The sequence below is a fragment of the Colias eurytheme genome, chromosome 14 (assembly GCF_061535395.1).
Source record: "Colias eurytheme isolate Ceu_HAF_F1 chromosome 14, ilColEury1 Martin Lab GWU primary, whole genome shotgun sequence".
Classification (NCBI taxonomy): domain Eukaryota; kingdom Metazoa; phylum Arthropoda; class Insecta; order Lepidoptera; family Pieridae; genus Colias; species Colias eurytheme.
The window spans coordinates 10,455,053-10,469,802 of NC_142993.1; the positions used below are offsets into that span (position 1 = coordinate 10,455,053).

Consider the following 14,750-nt stretch of genomic DNA (forward strand, 5'->3'; position numbering starts at 1 on the left):
TAAAGTTTTTCTCTTCTTATAGCCTCTATGCGACTGCCCAACATGCAAGTGCAAAAAATGTCCAGACGTTGTGAAGCTCCTATCATTATCCCTAACCGATAGCAAGCCTAATGTGTCAAAACTAAAGAAAGGCAAGGAAAAGAAATGCAAACTCAAAATAACAGAGTCAAAACCATCAAATTCTAGTTTATTGGGCATTTTAAAGGATAGAAATGATTGTAACTGCGAAGTCGTTGCTAAAGCTGTACAAGATGATGTGCATATGAACCTTGGAATGTCAAGTAAAAGAAAAGAAGTTAACAGGGCAGATAATATTGAGGATACAGATTAAAATAAACTATTAATAATTAAATTTGAACACTACTCGAATACTCTTTTGGATTGATGTATGAACCTAGTATAATCTAGTATGTAATTTTCTATTTAAAATACAACATAATATATCTGACTTCTTAACATTATAAGCATTTTATTAAATATAAATAAAACTGCAATCTTTAAATTACTAAACATTTTTACCAAGATAATTTGGAATGGTATATATCCTATAATTGAATATAATACTTCTACAAAAAGCTATTTTTATAAAATCAAAGATCCCAAATATAATTAAAAAGATTTATTTCCATGGTCAGTGTTGGATTTTTACATGTAAATGTATAAAAATGATGCAAGGTGCAAAGACAGGATAATAACTATATTTGTACGCAATTGGACAACAATCCGATACTGTTTATTATAAATAGAGAAAACTATAGAAAAAATTTAGTGTGTTTATAATAGTCACAATTATAAATATTAAACAGATAGGCATAATTTAATGTATAGATTGATGCTATAATTTGAAAAGTTAATTTTTCCAGTAGCCTTTTGACTAGATTTCCACAGATAAGTTTAAAGAAAATTTAGGTATTGTTCCTTAGGTAGAGTCCGAAATACTGTCTTTTTTATTTCTATGTTTTACATCATAATAAAAATGTATGGTTAAAAAAATCCAATCGAAACGAACTTGTAGCAAAGTACACACACCAAAACATTTCTATAATTTTCTCTATCTATATTTAAAAGGTAAGCCACAAAATTCGCATATTGAATACCGTTATCTCTTTCCATCACGCAGACATATCCATTAGAGTGAAAAGGATACCAAATCACTTTGAAAAATTGGTTGTCTGTAAAGTCGGTTTACTGACGATAGTTGAACGTGACAACGTCCGATTGTGCTTCTTTGTCGCTCGTTCCGCGCTCTCGCTTGCACTTCAAGCCTTACATGGAACGCCTCAGAGCGAGGTAACGCCGCATGAGTCATGTTTCTTCGTGCGTGCAGCTGGCTCTATCGAATTATAAGACGTTGTCACGTCAAAAAAGAACAGGCAATATAGTTCACTCTAGCAAACACAATTTCTTCATGATAGAAAGAGATAGCTTGATAATTTAATGCTCCACATTATTCGCACCGTTAGCCTCCACTTTCTGTTCCTTATACTTATGGAACTTATCACTCAAATAATTCCAATACTTCGACCGTATTTTATCATATTTATTCGCCAACGCGTCACACATTTCTATAGCCCTTTCTGCATTATGAAAACAATTAGTTTCTTGTTTTTTAATCGCTTCTTCACTTGCATCTATAATAAATGCCAATAAATATGGCGACCTGCATCTATTCTTGTATAACTCCTCACAGAATGACGTCACAACCGCGTTTCCATTTATACCTCTTTTATCATGTAATAGTACTCCTCTAAGATAATTCCAGGCGCTTTCGTTGTTTTTGACGAATTTAATTTTTTCCAATGTATAGCAAATTTCTCTTTGAACGTTTAGATCGGACCAGCCTTGATAGTTATTAAGGACAAAGTAACGTTGATTCCACGCTGAGTTATTACGGACATCGTCTGTTATTAACTTGTCTACGAACGCCATTTCTGTGTCGAACAATCTGGAATGTAGATTTATTAAGATTAAATTTAAGTACATAAAAAAACATAGTTAAAATAACTCAGGCCCCGGAATCACAGACACAATAGAAAATCTATTGTGTCATGGACCGATCGGGCCGCTCGGGGCTCAATGGGTTAATAAACCATTATAAAATTAAGTCAGGTTTCAAGAAATGTCAAGAGTATGGAATAAACTTCAAATCAATTTTAAATATCTCATTCATTTATAAATATCTCAGTCTCTCGATTAAATCTGACCGCACAGTTATTTTGATAACATTTTATTTATAGAATTTATGACTATCTGACTAACTATTTTAACAAACCATCACTGTTTGCTACTGTCAAGTGTAATACTCAATCTCCTGTGATCATGCTTGCTTGAAAAGTATGCAAAACGTCAGATTGTAATGTAATCGCGTTTAAAATTTATTATATTAATACTAGCTGTCCGCCCCGGCTTCGCCCGTGGTACCTACATGTTTAAACTATCCTATCTCTCAAGTTGGATCGACTGCACATGGTGTGCGAATTTTATTATAATCGGTTAAGTGGTTTAGGAGTCCATTGAGGACAAACATTGTGACACGAGATTTGTATATTAAGATTACCCGAAAGTCTTCATAGCCCATTGCCTGTGTTGCCACGCGTGATAATTCTTGGGGTCCTGCGCAAGCGCATCGCCGGTTAAATCCAATTCCATCGATGGATCTTGTAACCATTCCACTAGCACTCGCCTGTGATGCCATACCTGAAAAATAAAAAAATATTTTTGAAGTGAAAACTTCTTTAGCGGAATTGGGTATAAAATCTTAGAGCTAGCGCGCACGAGCAACTTTGTCTCCGCAAGTATTTTGTCTCTCCCATCAATTGTATGGGGAGTTGCGTCGCTACGTGCGCGCACTTTCATACTAGCCCATGGGTGGAGAGACAAAATAGTTGCGGAGACAAAGTTGCTCTTGCGCGCACTGTCTTAAACTCGCGTCAGGACACGTGGAAAAAGTGAAGTCCCGTGTCCCCTAGTGGGGTAAGGGGCAGATGCATTATTCATACATCTGTTTCACTGATCGATTCTCTTTTAGGGACAAGTAGGTGATCAGCCTTCTGTGTCCTGCCAGACCGAGACATTTTTTTTTTCTTCGTCTCCACCGGGAATCGAACCCAGGACCCCTCGGTTCTACGCTCATGCGTCAACCACTATACCAAAGAGGCGGTCAAGTCAGGACACGTGACCTGATCAAAAAAGCGTAAGACGGATGGATATCAAACATGCTCAACGTTAATAATCAAGTTTTCACTTCTGCCGGCACTCCCGGAGTGCAACCCGTCTCTTTTTTTTGGTTGCCTGGGAGAGATTGCTCTTAAATGATAAGCCGCCTTGTGCTGGTTTAGATTTCAATTATCTTTTGTTAGTTTTTTGTATGAAAACACAATTAATAAGTGAAATAAATAATGATATAAAAATGTATAAAAACTATATTATGACCTTAAATATTGAGAAATACTTAGCAGTTGAGCGAGGTTATATTTTTTTAGTTGAAATATAGTATTTGATACAATGAAAAGATGTTATTAAATTTAATAAAGAAATAGCATCTTTTGTAATTATTTTTAAACATGGGTTAAACTTCATTAGTATTCCAACAAAATAAATAAATAATCAACTTACTTGATAATTCTTGGGCGAATGTTTGATCACATATTCAACATAGTCCAATTCTGATCTAAGATCTGTTCCCAGCGCTTTTAAGAGATCTCTCCTGAAAAATTTAAAAACCTTACAATATGATATCCTGTTATTTTATTTATTAAAGTGAAACTTTTATTACATCGTCTCAAACTTTTTGGTCTGTGTAGCGCATGTCGCGTGCATCGCGGCTGTAGTAGGTGTGTAGTAGGTATACCTACTCGGCAGCCGACCGACACGCGACATGCGCTACACAAAGCAGTGTTCGGAACCGTTCGAACAGTTTCACTTTTACCGTGGTTTCATAAAACCACACAACATTTTTTTTTTTTATTATTCTGCATGTTTACCATAGCTCTATTATTATTTTAACTTTGAAAATAGTATAAGTAAAAACAAAATGGTTAAAAATAATATGTGCTAATATATTTTAAATAAAAACTCAACCCCTTCAGGGTTGAAACAATGAAAGACACCTTTGCCTGTGGTAATAGCAATATCCTATTAATATAATAAATGTGAAAGTTTGTATGGATGTATGGAGGTATGGATGTATGGATGTATGGATGTATGGATGTATGGATGTTTGTTACTCTTTCACGTAAAAACTACTGAACCGATTACAATGAAATTTAGCACACATATAGAGGGTAACTTGGATTAACACATAGGATAGGTTTTATCCCGGAAATCCCACGGGAACGGGAACTATGCGGGTTTATCTTTGAAAATGCGGGCGAAGCCGCGGGCGGAAAGCTAGTTCATTTATAATTTTATAATATGTCCCTATAATATAATAATTATGGCAATTAAAATGTTATAATATAAACTTGCAGTTATTTAGTGTTGCTTGAAACAGAAAGTATTATTGCTTTTATTAAATAAAAAAACACTTAAACAATCAGTAACTTTATAGTTTTATTAAAATACAAAACAAACATTTTGTCCCATTAATAATCATAGTTTAGATAACATTGAGGTAGTAACTACTAGTGTTTAAATTTAATTCCGATTAATTCTACTTCTTTCAGTAATATGGCTAATAAAGATAAGAAGTACATGTCTTAATAAACATGGCTATTCTTTCAATATTTAATTTGAGTGAATAAAAATGTATTCACCACAGACATACATATTCACTATTCATACATATACTAATACTAGTGGTCCGCCCCGGCTTCGCCCGTGGTACCTACATGTTTCAACTATCCTATCTCTCAAGTTGGATCAAACTGCACATAGTGTGCGAATTTTATTATAATCGGTTAAGTGGTTTAGGAGTCCATTGAGGACAGACATTGTGACACGAGATTTATATATATTAAGATTATAAAACTGAAGAGTTTAATAGATTGATTGCACTAACTTAATACCTACTGGTGTGAAAAATAAAATTATTGGTTATCGGATAACTTCAATAAGGCTATAAACATCACCAAACAATCAATAAGAGAGAATCAACAACAAAAAAAGACGTGTGGCACTCGGGGACTGCCGCGGTAAAGCTATTGCATGCTATGCCTTCAAGCCACACCTCCGTGCCCGTCGGAGTGGGGAGCGTGAGGTTTTTTGTTACGGAATTTCTCGATTCGGTCCCCGCGCTCAAGGCCCACGATAGAAGCTATGCAATAGCTTAAAAATGTTGCAAACATAAGAAATTACTTTTGAGAGCAGAAGTTACATAGATCTACTCTTTCTATCTACTTTCATAATACTCTTACCTATATTGCCACACTGTATAGTTAGCAGGATTCAATTCCACGGCATCTTTTGTTAGTTCCAAAGCCCTTTGTGACTTCTCATCTGTTTGTAGAACTGCTCGGAAGTAATCATACACATCTTCAACTGTGAACAAATATTATATTAATTAACTAGTGGCCCACCCCGGCTTCGCCCGTGGTACCTACATGTTTAAACTATCCTATCTCTCAAGTTGGATCGAACTGCACATGGTGTGTGTTGTAAATTTTATTATAATCGGTTAAGTGGTTTAGGAGTCCATTGAGGACAAACATTGTGACACGAGATTTATGTATATTAAGATTAATGGCCTTGGATATTTACATTTAAAATAAAATAACTAACATATTAGTAATTGTCCTTGTTCTTTAAAACTTCCTTTTGATAATTATTCATGATTAATAAAATGTTTAAACTTTGAAGTTATATTAAAAAATAAAAATGTACTACATATTGGAACACAAATCCTTAGAAACTTATCTATATTATACATAAATTATATAGATTATACTGTTATACATAAATAAAACTGAATGTAAAATAAAGTAATTTTAGACAATTTACATTCAGCTTCCTATCATTTAAAAACCATGTTCCAATAATGGTTCCAATAAATTAAATAACATCTCTATTACAAAAACGACTTATTCTAATTCCCTATTGACATAATTAATCATAACTTACACTTCTCCGAATGTGCAATAACAACTACAGGAGTTGGACCATCATCTTCAGGCACTGGCTTGACATCGCTCCAGTCTGGCCTATCCTTGTAGAACACCCAGCCAGCATCACTGTCTTCACCGTCAGACATTGTGATCTCTAAGAAACCGTGAATTCACACAATCATTTATCTGGACGCAAATAGTTTAAAACAAATAAACTTATACACGGTATTATGTATATCACTACGTGAGATGATTAGTTTTATTATAACGCGAATGTTAATATATATATAAATACTTTTAATAGGCTTTAGAGATTTACTAGCAATTAAAGGATTTTAAATATTTTTAAGGAATTAAAACTTGGAGACGGAAATAGGAATAAATAGGTTAGGTACTAAACTTTTGACACTGACCGACTGACGTATTGACATTGATTGTTAGGCCAATCATTCACTGTAAACAGCATGCAGCTTAGATAACTACCTATCCTTTAAACTTACGGTTTCTATATTACCATAGACTAATACACTCAAGATGATATTACTGATAGATAATGATATTACTAAACTAGGTAAACCAGAATCTGATGGCAAATTGGGAAATCAAAATTTTGAGTGTGCAACCCTAGGGAAAATGGACTGAACGATCTTGATACTGCTTATTTTTTATTTTGTCCTCAACATCATTAGGCACATTACATAAGTGAACAATACTGTACTTAATAATGAGATATTCACTTAATATTATGTAGGTACATACTTACATGTATAATATACATATTACTTTTATCTATGTAATACATATTATGTATTATTTACACATACTTACCTATATTTGTATATTCATTATCATTATGCCATGTAAAAATATGGATGTAATGATAATGCAGATCAAAACTAGATTGCTAAAAATTTTTTATAAAATAAAATAAAGATAAAATAAAACTATGTTTATTTTCGTAAGTATTAAAGACACACACATTATAAAATTGACTTGGACAGCTTGGACTTGACGAATAGCCGTATTGGAAACTCCTGTAATAAGTTTTCATAAAATTATATTGTAATCAACAAACAATATTATAATTACCTACTTATAATATTTTTTATTTTAAGTATCAAAACGGGTAAGTCCAATTTACCAATAAAATATTCAAAATTGAAAATTATGATGTGTTTGACGCTTCTGCATCGAATGTTTTTCTATACACATTATAAACAACACCTCTTGCTTGTGATCGCAGCGGCTTTTTCGACATTTTCGAAGATTTTTTAGACAAAATCCTAAAAATTATTCATCAATTGCAAAGAAGACAAATAATTTGACAACCAATTTGATAGTTGTCAAATAAAATTGCCATATGAAAATCTTTTATTTCGTAAATATAAATATGCCATCAGATTCTGGTAGACCTATATTAAGCTATTAATTAGCTTACCTTACTTAATTTATCATAATATGTATTTCAGAAATCATTATTGCGTTTATTTTATATAGGTACATACTTTTATTCATCTGTTTAAATAAACCACATAAAAATGACGTGAATTATTAACGGCATTTATATTAAAATCTCACCTGAATATGATACTCTTGTTAGCATCATTTTTGCCACAATTTTTGGTGGTGTTACTTAGTTCTTATTTAATTTATTTAATCAATTCCTAAGTAAAATCATGGACTAATAGAATCTAATATATTCTATTAGTCCATGGTAAAATATTAAACTTGTAATTTGCATACAGATTTAAACATAATATTGTCTCTAAGATAAGTCTAATTTCGTCTACTTCAGAAACCACTATGTCAATTATACTATAAAATTTTCCTTTTATCATAAAAACCAATTATTTGCAGAAAAAAATAAAGATAAACTTAGCGAAAGAATTTTGATTATTACGCCACCTATTTTTTACAAGTAGTACTACAATCTGCAGTGAGCCTTGTGATGAAACAACAAATTTTCAAATTATAACGTTGTGTAGAGTCATCGATAGATGGCGCAAAAGTAAATACGGAAATGATCGTAGAATTGTACGTTCAATACTGTGGTTCAATACGTAGTATATTATTATTAGTCTGTGGTTCAATTATAATAATTATTATTATTTTATGTATTTATTGCCTTAATTTTATAACTAATATAAAATAATCATTGTTAACCGTATAAATATGTATACGAAATAAATGTGTGGGTATTAATGTAAAATGTTAATTATACATGATTTTAACTTGCATCACACTTCTTCGACAATCGTCTTTTTTTACGTGTTAATAAAAAATCTTCACACGCAATTATTTAAAATTTCCTTGATAACATCAGCTAACTAATCAACAAAGGGAAGTACATTATATTTAGATAGTCGGTAAGAGTGATTTTTGAGAGTATAGTTTCGAGTTTTCCATGTTTTTGATGAAATTCTTTAGCTCCTGTCTGCGTTCAACGAATTGAGGGTGCCAGCATTCAGAGGGACGCTCCCTCTCCACTCATTAGTATTGCATGAATTTGTTTTGTTCGTGATTGAGTACGCACGTAACGAGTGACGTAATGTTTTTTATGGAAAAATGAAGATCTGTTTAGTTAGAGGGCTTATTTTAGGAAATTACTTATGTGTGTAAATATACGTCCGTAAACACTTAGATTGTAACAAGTGGTTACATTTGCTCATAGACTTGAGAACTTTACAAACAATTTTTCGGCGTAATAATTAATTCAATAGTTTTACTTTTAGTTCCTACTTAAGTACCTACTTATTATATATATTTTTCTTCATAAAGAACGTTAAAATTGTTTACAAGTTACTTTAATAAAGATAATAATAATTATTGTACTTAACTTCTAATGTTGTTACTTAATAGAAAAAAAAAATCCAAAAGTGCACGGACTGTATGTTGCGAAAAAAAGAAAATAATTTAAGTTTTACGTTACCTACGTTTTTCAAAAATTTTCAATACCTATATCTCCGCATAGTAGGCAGATTTAGAGATAATAAAAGAGGATATTATCATGGACAAATAGAATCTAGATATTAGGTATGAATAAATTAATCAATAAAGTGAGTAACACTTTGTTGACGGGAATTTTCTTTTTTGTATAGGTAAGTATAAAACTTTTCGATCGTAGAGCTTTATCTAATTCTTCGCATGATGAGTCGTGCAACAAAACAGTTAAATTAATCTGCATGAAATAATTTATTTTTATTTTATTTATTTATTTCATGTAACAATGTTGTATGTAGTGGTAATTATTTAAGTTACTAATAATTGATCGTCGTTTTTCGTATCTGTCATTTCGTTTATATAAATATACTTATTAATAGGTACCTGACACTAAGAGCCCGTATTTGAAGAATATCTAAATCGATCTATATCCTAAAATCCCACCTTGATCCCTATCCCATTATTCCCATTAGGGGGTTTGAATACAATTCTTCCATGAGCTTATACCATTATTGATGTCCGTAAATACTTGTTTCAATACCTACTAAAATAGAAAAAAGCGTTTAAATATGTACCTACCTATGGAAAATTATTAATATATTGTACCTATATTATCTAGTAACTGTAAGACAATACACTTACCTATATTTTAATTTTTAATACCTATAACAATTTCTTGCTTCGTATAATTACTCTCGTACTATTTATTATAATATTACATACAAGTATTTTATATCTTGTCACTGTAGGACAATAGGTAATCTAGTATCTATAGTTACCTTCTCTCTGAGGTCATCTATTAAATTTAGAACAAAACTTTCAGACACGCTGTATAACATTAAAAGTTAATTAGCAATCTCACTAACCTAACCTGAAAACGAAGCATTTTTCTTTTTTCCAGACGTAACTTTCTACATAAAACGGAAGCCCGTATTCAGTGGACACTTATGTGCTAACTTTGTTTAAACTTAATATTGCTAAGTCGTTCATTACGGAAACAACGGTAGTGAAAACTAAATTTACAGCTGTGACCAAGCGTGTGGGGTTTTAGAGACACAATCACGATTTACATAGAGTTTATCATTACATAGAATTTTATAGTTCGATATTTTCGCAAATTCGGTCAAAATAGCTTGTAACATGTGTTACACACAATATGTTACTCAATGAAGAAACATTGTTTAAATAATAAGGATATTATAGGCTTATCACTACATAGTATAAAACAAAGTCGCTATACGTATCACTACATAGTATAAAACTACGCAACGGATTTTGATGCGGTTTTTTTAAATAGATAGAGTGATTCAAGAGGAAGGTTTTAGTACATAATTTATTATGTTTTAGACAAAACGGGCGAAGCCGCGGGCGGAAAGCTAGTATAGCCTATAAGTACAACCCGGGTTAGCAATTGTAAACTCTACACACTGGTAGAGTCCAAATGTCATCTGTTGATAATAATACTTAGTATAGATTATGTACTATTTTAAATGATAAACTATACGTTAAATGTTTTGTAGAACTTTTGATTCTGCTTTATTAGTATTGACAATTGCATCAGTACTTTTACGACTGGACACAGGTCCAAAATCTATCGTCTATCGTTCTCAAAAACGAGATAGATAAAAACAATTCCTATAAAATCATATGCACGGCCACCCTCACGTCGGCCATTCCATTCAGTTTGTACACCCTATTCACCCCTAGTCTGGAAACCCCTCAGTTTCACATAATTTAGTTCACCACGAACCGTCGTAGAGGGAGGTCGCGTCGCTCGCAGGCAATTTGCACTGCGATCTTTTCCAAACTAGTGCAATATCGTAATTCGTGTTCACAATATAGCTATCTGAATTTTCCGTTCAGCTATTAAGTGTATGTTATAGTTACAATTATTTGAAGGGATATTCTGCAGTGTTTGTTTGCGTGATCGCGCGTTTTGAAAACTTACGTAAGTGACTGCAATGCGATATGTTTATTCAATATTTTAGCGTCTTAAAACTGGATTATTTAGGTCTTAGATTAGACCTGAGTTACCTATTGTGTTTTATTTAACTGATTTATCTACATTACTAGACTCTTGGTAGAGCCAGGTTGATGATAGAGACACTTTTCGGTAGAAAAAGTAGAGTTTGGAGAGTATATTTTGTGTTATGGCCTATAGGTATTATAGTTTTAAAGAAATGTCACTTCGTTAATGTCATTCCGTATTCTAGATTTTAGAAGTGTTTGTGTTGCTATTGTAAATTTTTTTAATATCTGTTTGATCTAACTTATCTCTTTATTCTTGTGTGGTATGATAACGTAATATTTTTTTAATTAGTAACAAGCAGTAATTGTAAAAAGGGGATGGCAGGCCTAACCTAATTAAACTTACCTTAATTATACCTACCTACCTTACTACATACTATATAATATACTTGCCTAAAGGTAAGATTTAATGTTTTACGAGCAAAAGGCTTTGTCGGCAAAAAATGTCGTTAATTATTGTATCTAAATGATGTTACCGTATCTTTTTGCTCGAGATACTTATTTATTTCTTATTACATCGAAGAAAAGCTTCAGCTTAATTCTCTGAGCCGACTAGAGGCTATTATATGAACTCTAGAATAGGTATAGGTATTGTAAGTGAAATCTGCTTTTGTGTACTCAACTACCTAGATCGGCTTGCATTCAGGAAGCAGGTATTTAACTATTTAGAACTTAGACACTAGGTACTATTGTACTTGTACTGTAGTACAATATGGCCGTTGAAAACAATTTATTAATTATTACTCGCATTGTGTATAGAATGAGTTAAAATAATATAATACATATTTCATGAATATTCTCGATGGGTACCTATATTTATTTTGGGTAATTGATACATTTTTTATGTAGGTGTATTCTGTAATGTAGGTATCACAAATTGTTTGTTTTTCCAATGAAATTTTACATATCTAAATTAGGCAATTCCCTGGTTATGTAGGTTCATATTCCTCTATTCGTATTCGGTTCGTTTTTTTATTGAATAATTGAAGATTATAAATAAATTCATGAGGTAGGTATTAATTAACGTTTCGACGAATTGTTTCGACGCGGACGTTTTTCAATAAGGAACAAAAAAACTTTAATATAATTTACAATGATAAGTAGAGCGTTTCATTTGAAATATAAAATTTCATATGAAATAACTTCACCTTTGAAAATGTCGCTTACTTTTGGGACCCATGTAGATTTATTAGTTTTGTACTATATCTAGGTTAGGTAGATAAGGGTACCGGAGAATGCCTTAATACAAACATCTTGAATACCTAGGACATAGTAAGTCTGATCCGATCTTAATTAAATTTCGGGGCATAAAGGAAGTTTGTGTTGAGTTTTGGTTTGAAAATAAAGCTTCCTCAAGTGACGAGAAAGAAACTGAATAAAACTTTTTACAGATTAACTTTTTAGTGATTATTTCTCAAAGCTTTTTAGGCGGTTTTTATAAATTCCTATAAATTTTTGTTGCGGAATTTATTACTAGTGTATTTTGCGTTTATCTGGCGGCTTCCTGTGTGAATATTTTCCCTCTTTTATTATTTATTGAGATTGTGCGTTTGAAACGAATGAAAAAAGAGGAAATTGGAGGCTTTTGTATATTTTTCTTCAGTCATAACTGAAATTTACTGGTTTGTATATCTAAAGAGAATTTCTAATGGAATTTTCAGTTTATTAAATCTGATTTGATTTGAGATGAATGTCGTCCGGTCATTCTTGGAGGGTTAAGTTGGAAAACCTTGCATCAATAGAGCTATAAACTAAACTGAGTTTTCTTCGATTGCATTATAAAGCTAAATGAGGCTATTTATTCAAAAGCTGATATCTAATTTACTTTGAAATGAAAAAGTATGCTACCTTAATCCATACTAATATTATAAATGCGAAAGTAACTCTGTCTGTCTGTCTGTTACTCAATCACGCCTTAACTACTGAACCAATTTGCATGAAATTTGGTATAGAGATATTTTGATACCCGAGAAAGGACATAGGATAGGTTTTATCCCGGAAATCCCACGGGAACGGGATTTCTTTGAAAACGTGGGCGAAGCCGCGGGCGGAAAGCTAGTTCATTATAAATCCATGCTATAGGTATTTCAAAAATATTTAATGAGAACTGTAGTAAATTCAAAAGTAACATTTTCAGAAAATTATTACATTTACATATTCCAAACTACGGAGGTATTTATTTCTTACACCTTTTTCATTATACTTTCGTATACTGACAAGTTTGTGTGTGTGTCAGACAGATACTAATCTACATGTTACACTTTAATCGATATTTACACGCGTGAGGTCGTTACTTCTATCTATGCTAGGACTATTTCTAACTATGCTGTTAGATGTTCATTTATCCTCATTTAAAGTGTATTTGTTGTTTCTGTTGATCGTTTGTATTTAAACATTATTTGTGAGAAATTTCGTCATATGAAACAATTCGCATGTATTTGTGTAAAAAATGAAAATATGACAATGCGAATATAACTATTCGTCACACTGTGTTCTATCACTATAACTTCACATAGTAATAAAACCATGGCATAGCATGGTATTTAATTGTAGCAGAGCTAGCATAATAATTGAGGCGTCAGACTTCAATAAATCGAAGGTTCTAGTTTCTCAATCTGTGTGTCAAAAAAACATCGCGAGGAAAAAAAAATGTTGTCTAATAAAGTTCGGAAAATTTTTACGTCGACCCGCACTTGGCTAGTGTAGTAAATTATTTTATAGTATCAACAACAGGATACCTATATGACATATTATAAGAACCTGAAACATCACTATTAATTCACTTTACAATCGTAACATAAAATATTATACGAGCTTATAATATTTTATGTTACGATTGTAAAGTGAATTAATAGACTCCACAAATAACTATTCTCTCAACAATGTAGATTAAAAAGCTATGGTCCAATTTAGTTGTCACAGTATTTATAGAGCATAATATTATACAGTAGAGTCGTAAAATGAACTCTTGTCATTGTAGTAAAAATCGCACAGTTGATATTAATCGGCGTGAAGCCTTTTGCCATTGTGATAGAGAATTGTAGAGCCTCTACGCGTACTCTACATTTAATCTGTTCCCGTTATATTATGATAGAGCAATCCCCGAATAATCCAAAGCGGTTAAATATTATTTCACGTTAAATTTTATTGATGTGGAGCAAAATTGTAGAGCTATTCAATGATTGTCCTGGTTTCTCGCAGCATTTTGGTAGAGCGCTCTTACAAACATTGTGTATGACACGAATAGTTCTGTGTTGTGATAGAGAAAAGTTGTAAACAAGAGTCAGGATGATGCTGGGTATAAGCTGAACTAGATCCTTTTCAATGTTACGGTTTGCTTTTTCTTTAGTGATGATTACTAGTTGTTATTAGCGGTAGAGGTAAATTTTTCGTGTTTTCCTTTAAACTAACTTTAATACAAATATTTAAATGATAAGTTTATCTATAATTTGGGAAAATACATAATAAAGAGAACTGACAAATGCACAATTTATTAGCTTTTTTAACTAAAAGAAACGAAAACTAACATCAAATACTAGATGCTTTTTAAATTTGCATGACAAAACACATATATAAAAAAATATTAAAATACATAGATAAAAAATTATCCTACCTTACAAAATAAATATTATTGTAACGTATACAGTACTGTAATAAACAACAAAAGGGCATTTACGAACGTGTTAGTTAGGTCCCTTCATGGCAATCGCATTCACACAAAGTTTGTGTACTAGGCTGTAA

The 14,750-nt window shown here is 32.0% G+C and overlaps 1 protein-coding gene across 1 annotated transcript; it reads right to left on the reverse strand.

The window, feature by feature from the left end:
• Positions 1 to 604: 604 nt before the first annotated feature.
• On the reverse strand, positions 605 to 6,323 carry Fnta (farnesyl transferase alpha). Its single transcript, XM_090109573.1, has 5 exons — positions 6,058 to 6,323; positions 5,355 to 5,478; positions 3,616 to 3,706; positions 2,558 to 2,697; positions 605 to 1,945 (listed from the first exon to the last, which is right to left on the reverse strand). The coding sequence occupies exons 1-5, from the start codon at positions 6,185 to 6,187 to the stop codon at positions 1,435 to 1,437; spliced, it is 996 nt and encodes a 331-aa protein (XP_089965699.1). The 5' UTR covers positions 6,188 to 6,323; the 3' UTR covers positions 605 to 1,434.
• Positions 6,324 to 14,750: the final 8,427 nt, after the last annotated feature.

Coding starts and splice junctions, on each gene's coding strand:
- Fnta (XM_090109573.1), bottom strand. CDS start 6,187: ATGTCTGACGGTGAAGACAGTGATGCTGGCTGGGTGTTCTACAAGGAT. Junction 5,479..6,057: donor TATTGCACATTCGGAGAAGT/GTAAGTTATGAT, acceptor ATTTGTTCACAG/TTGAAGATGTGTATGATTAC. Junction 1,946..2,557: donor TGGGCTATGAAGACTTTCGG/GTAATCTTAATA, acceptor TCTACATTCCAG/ATTGTTCGACACAGAAATGG.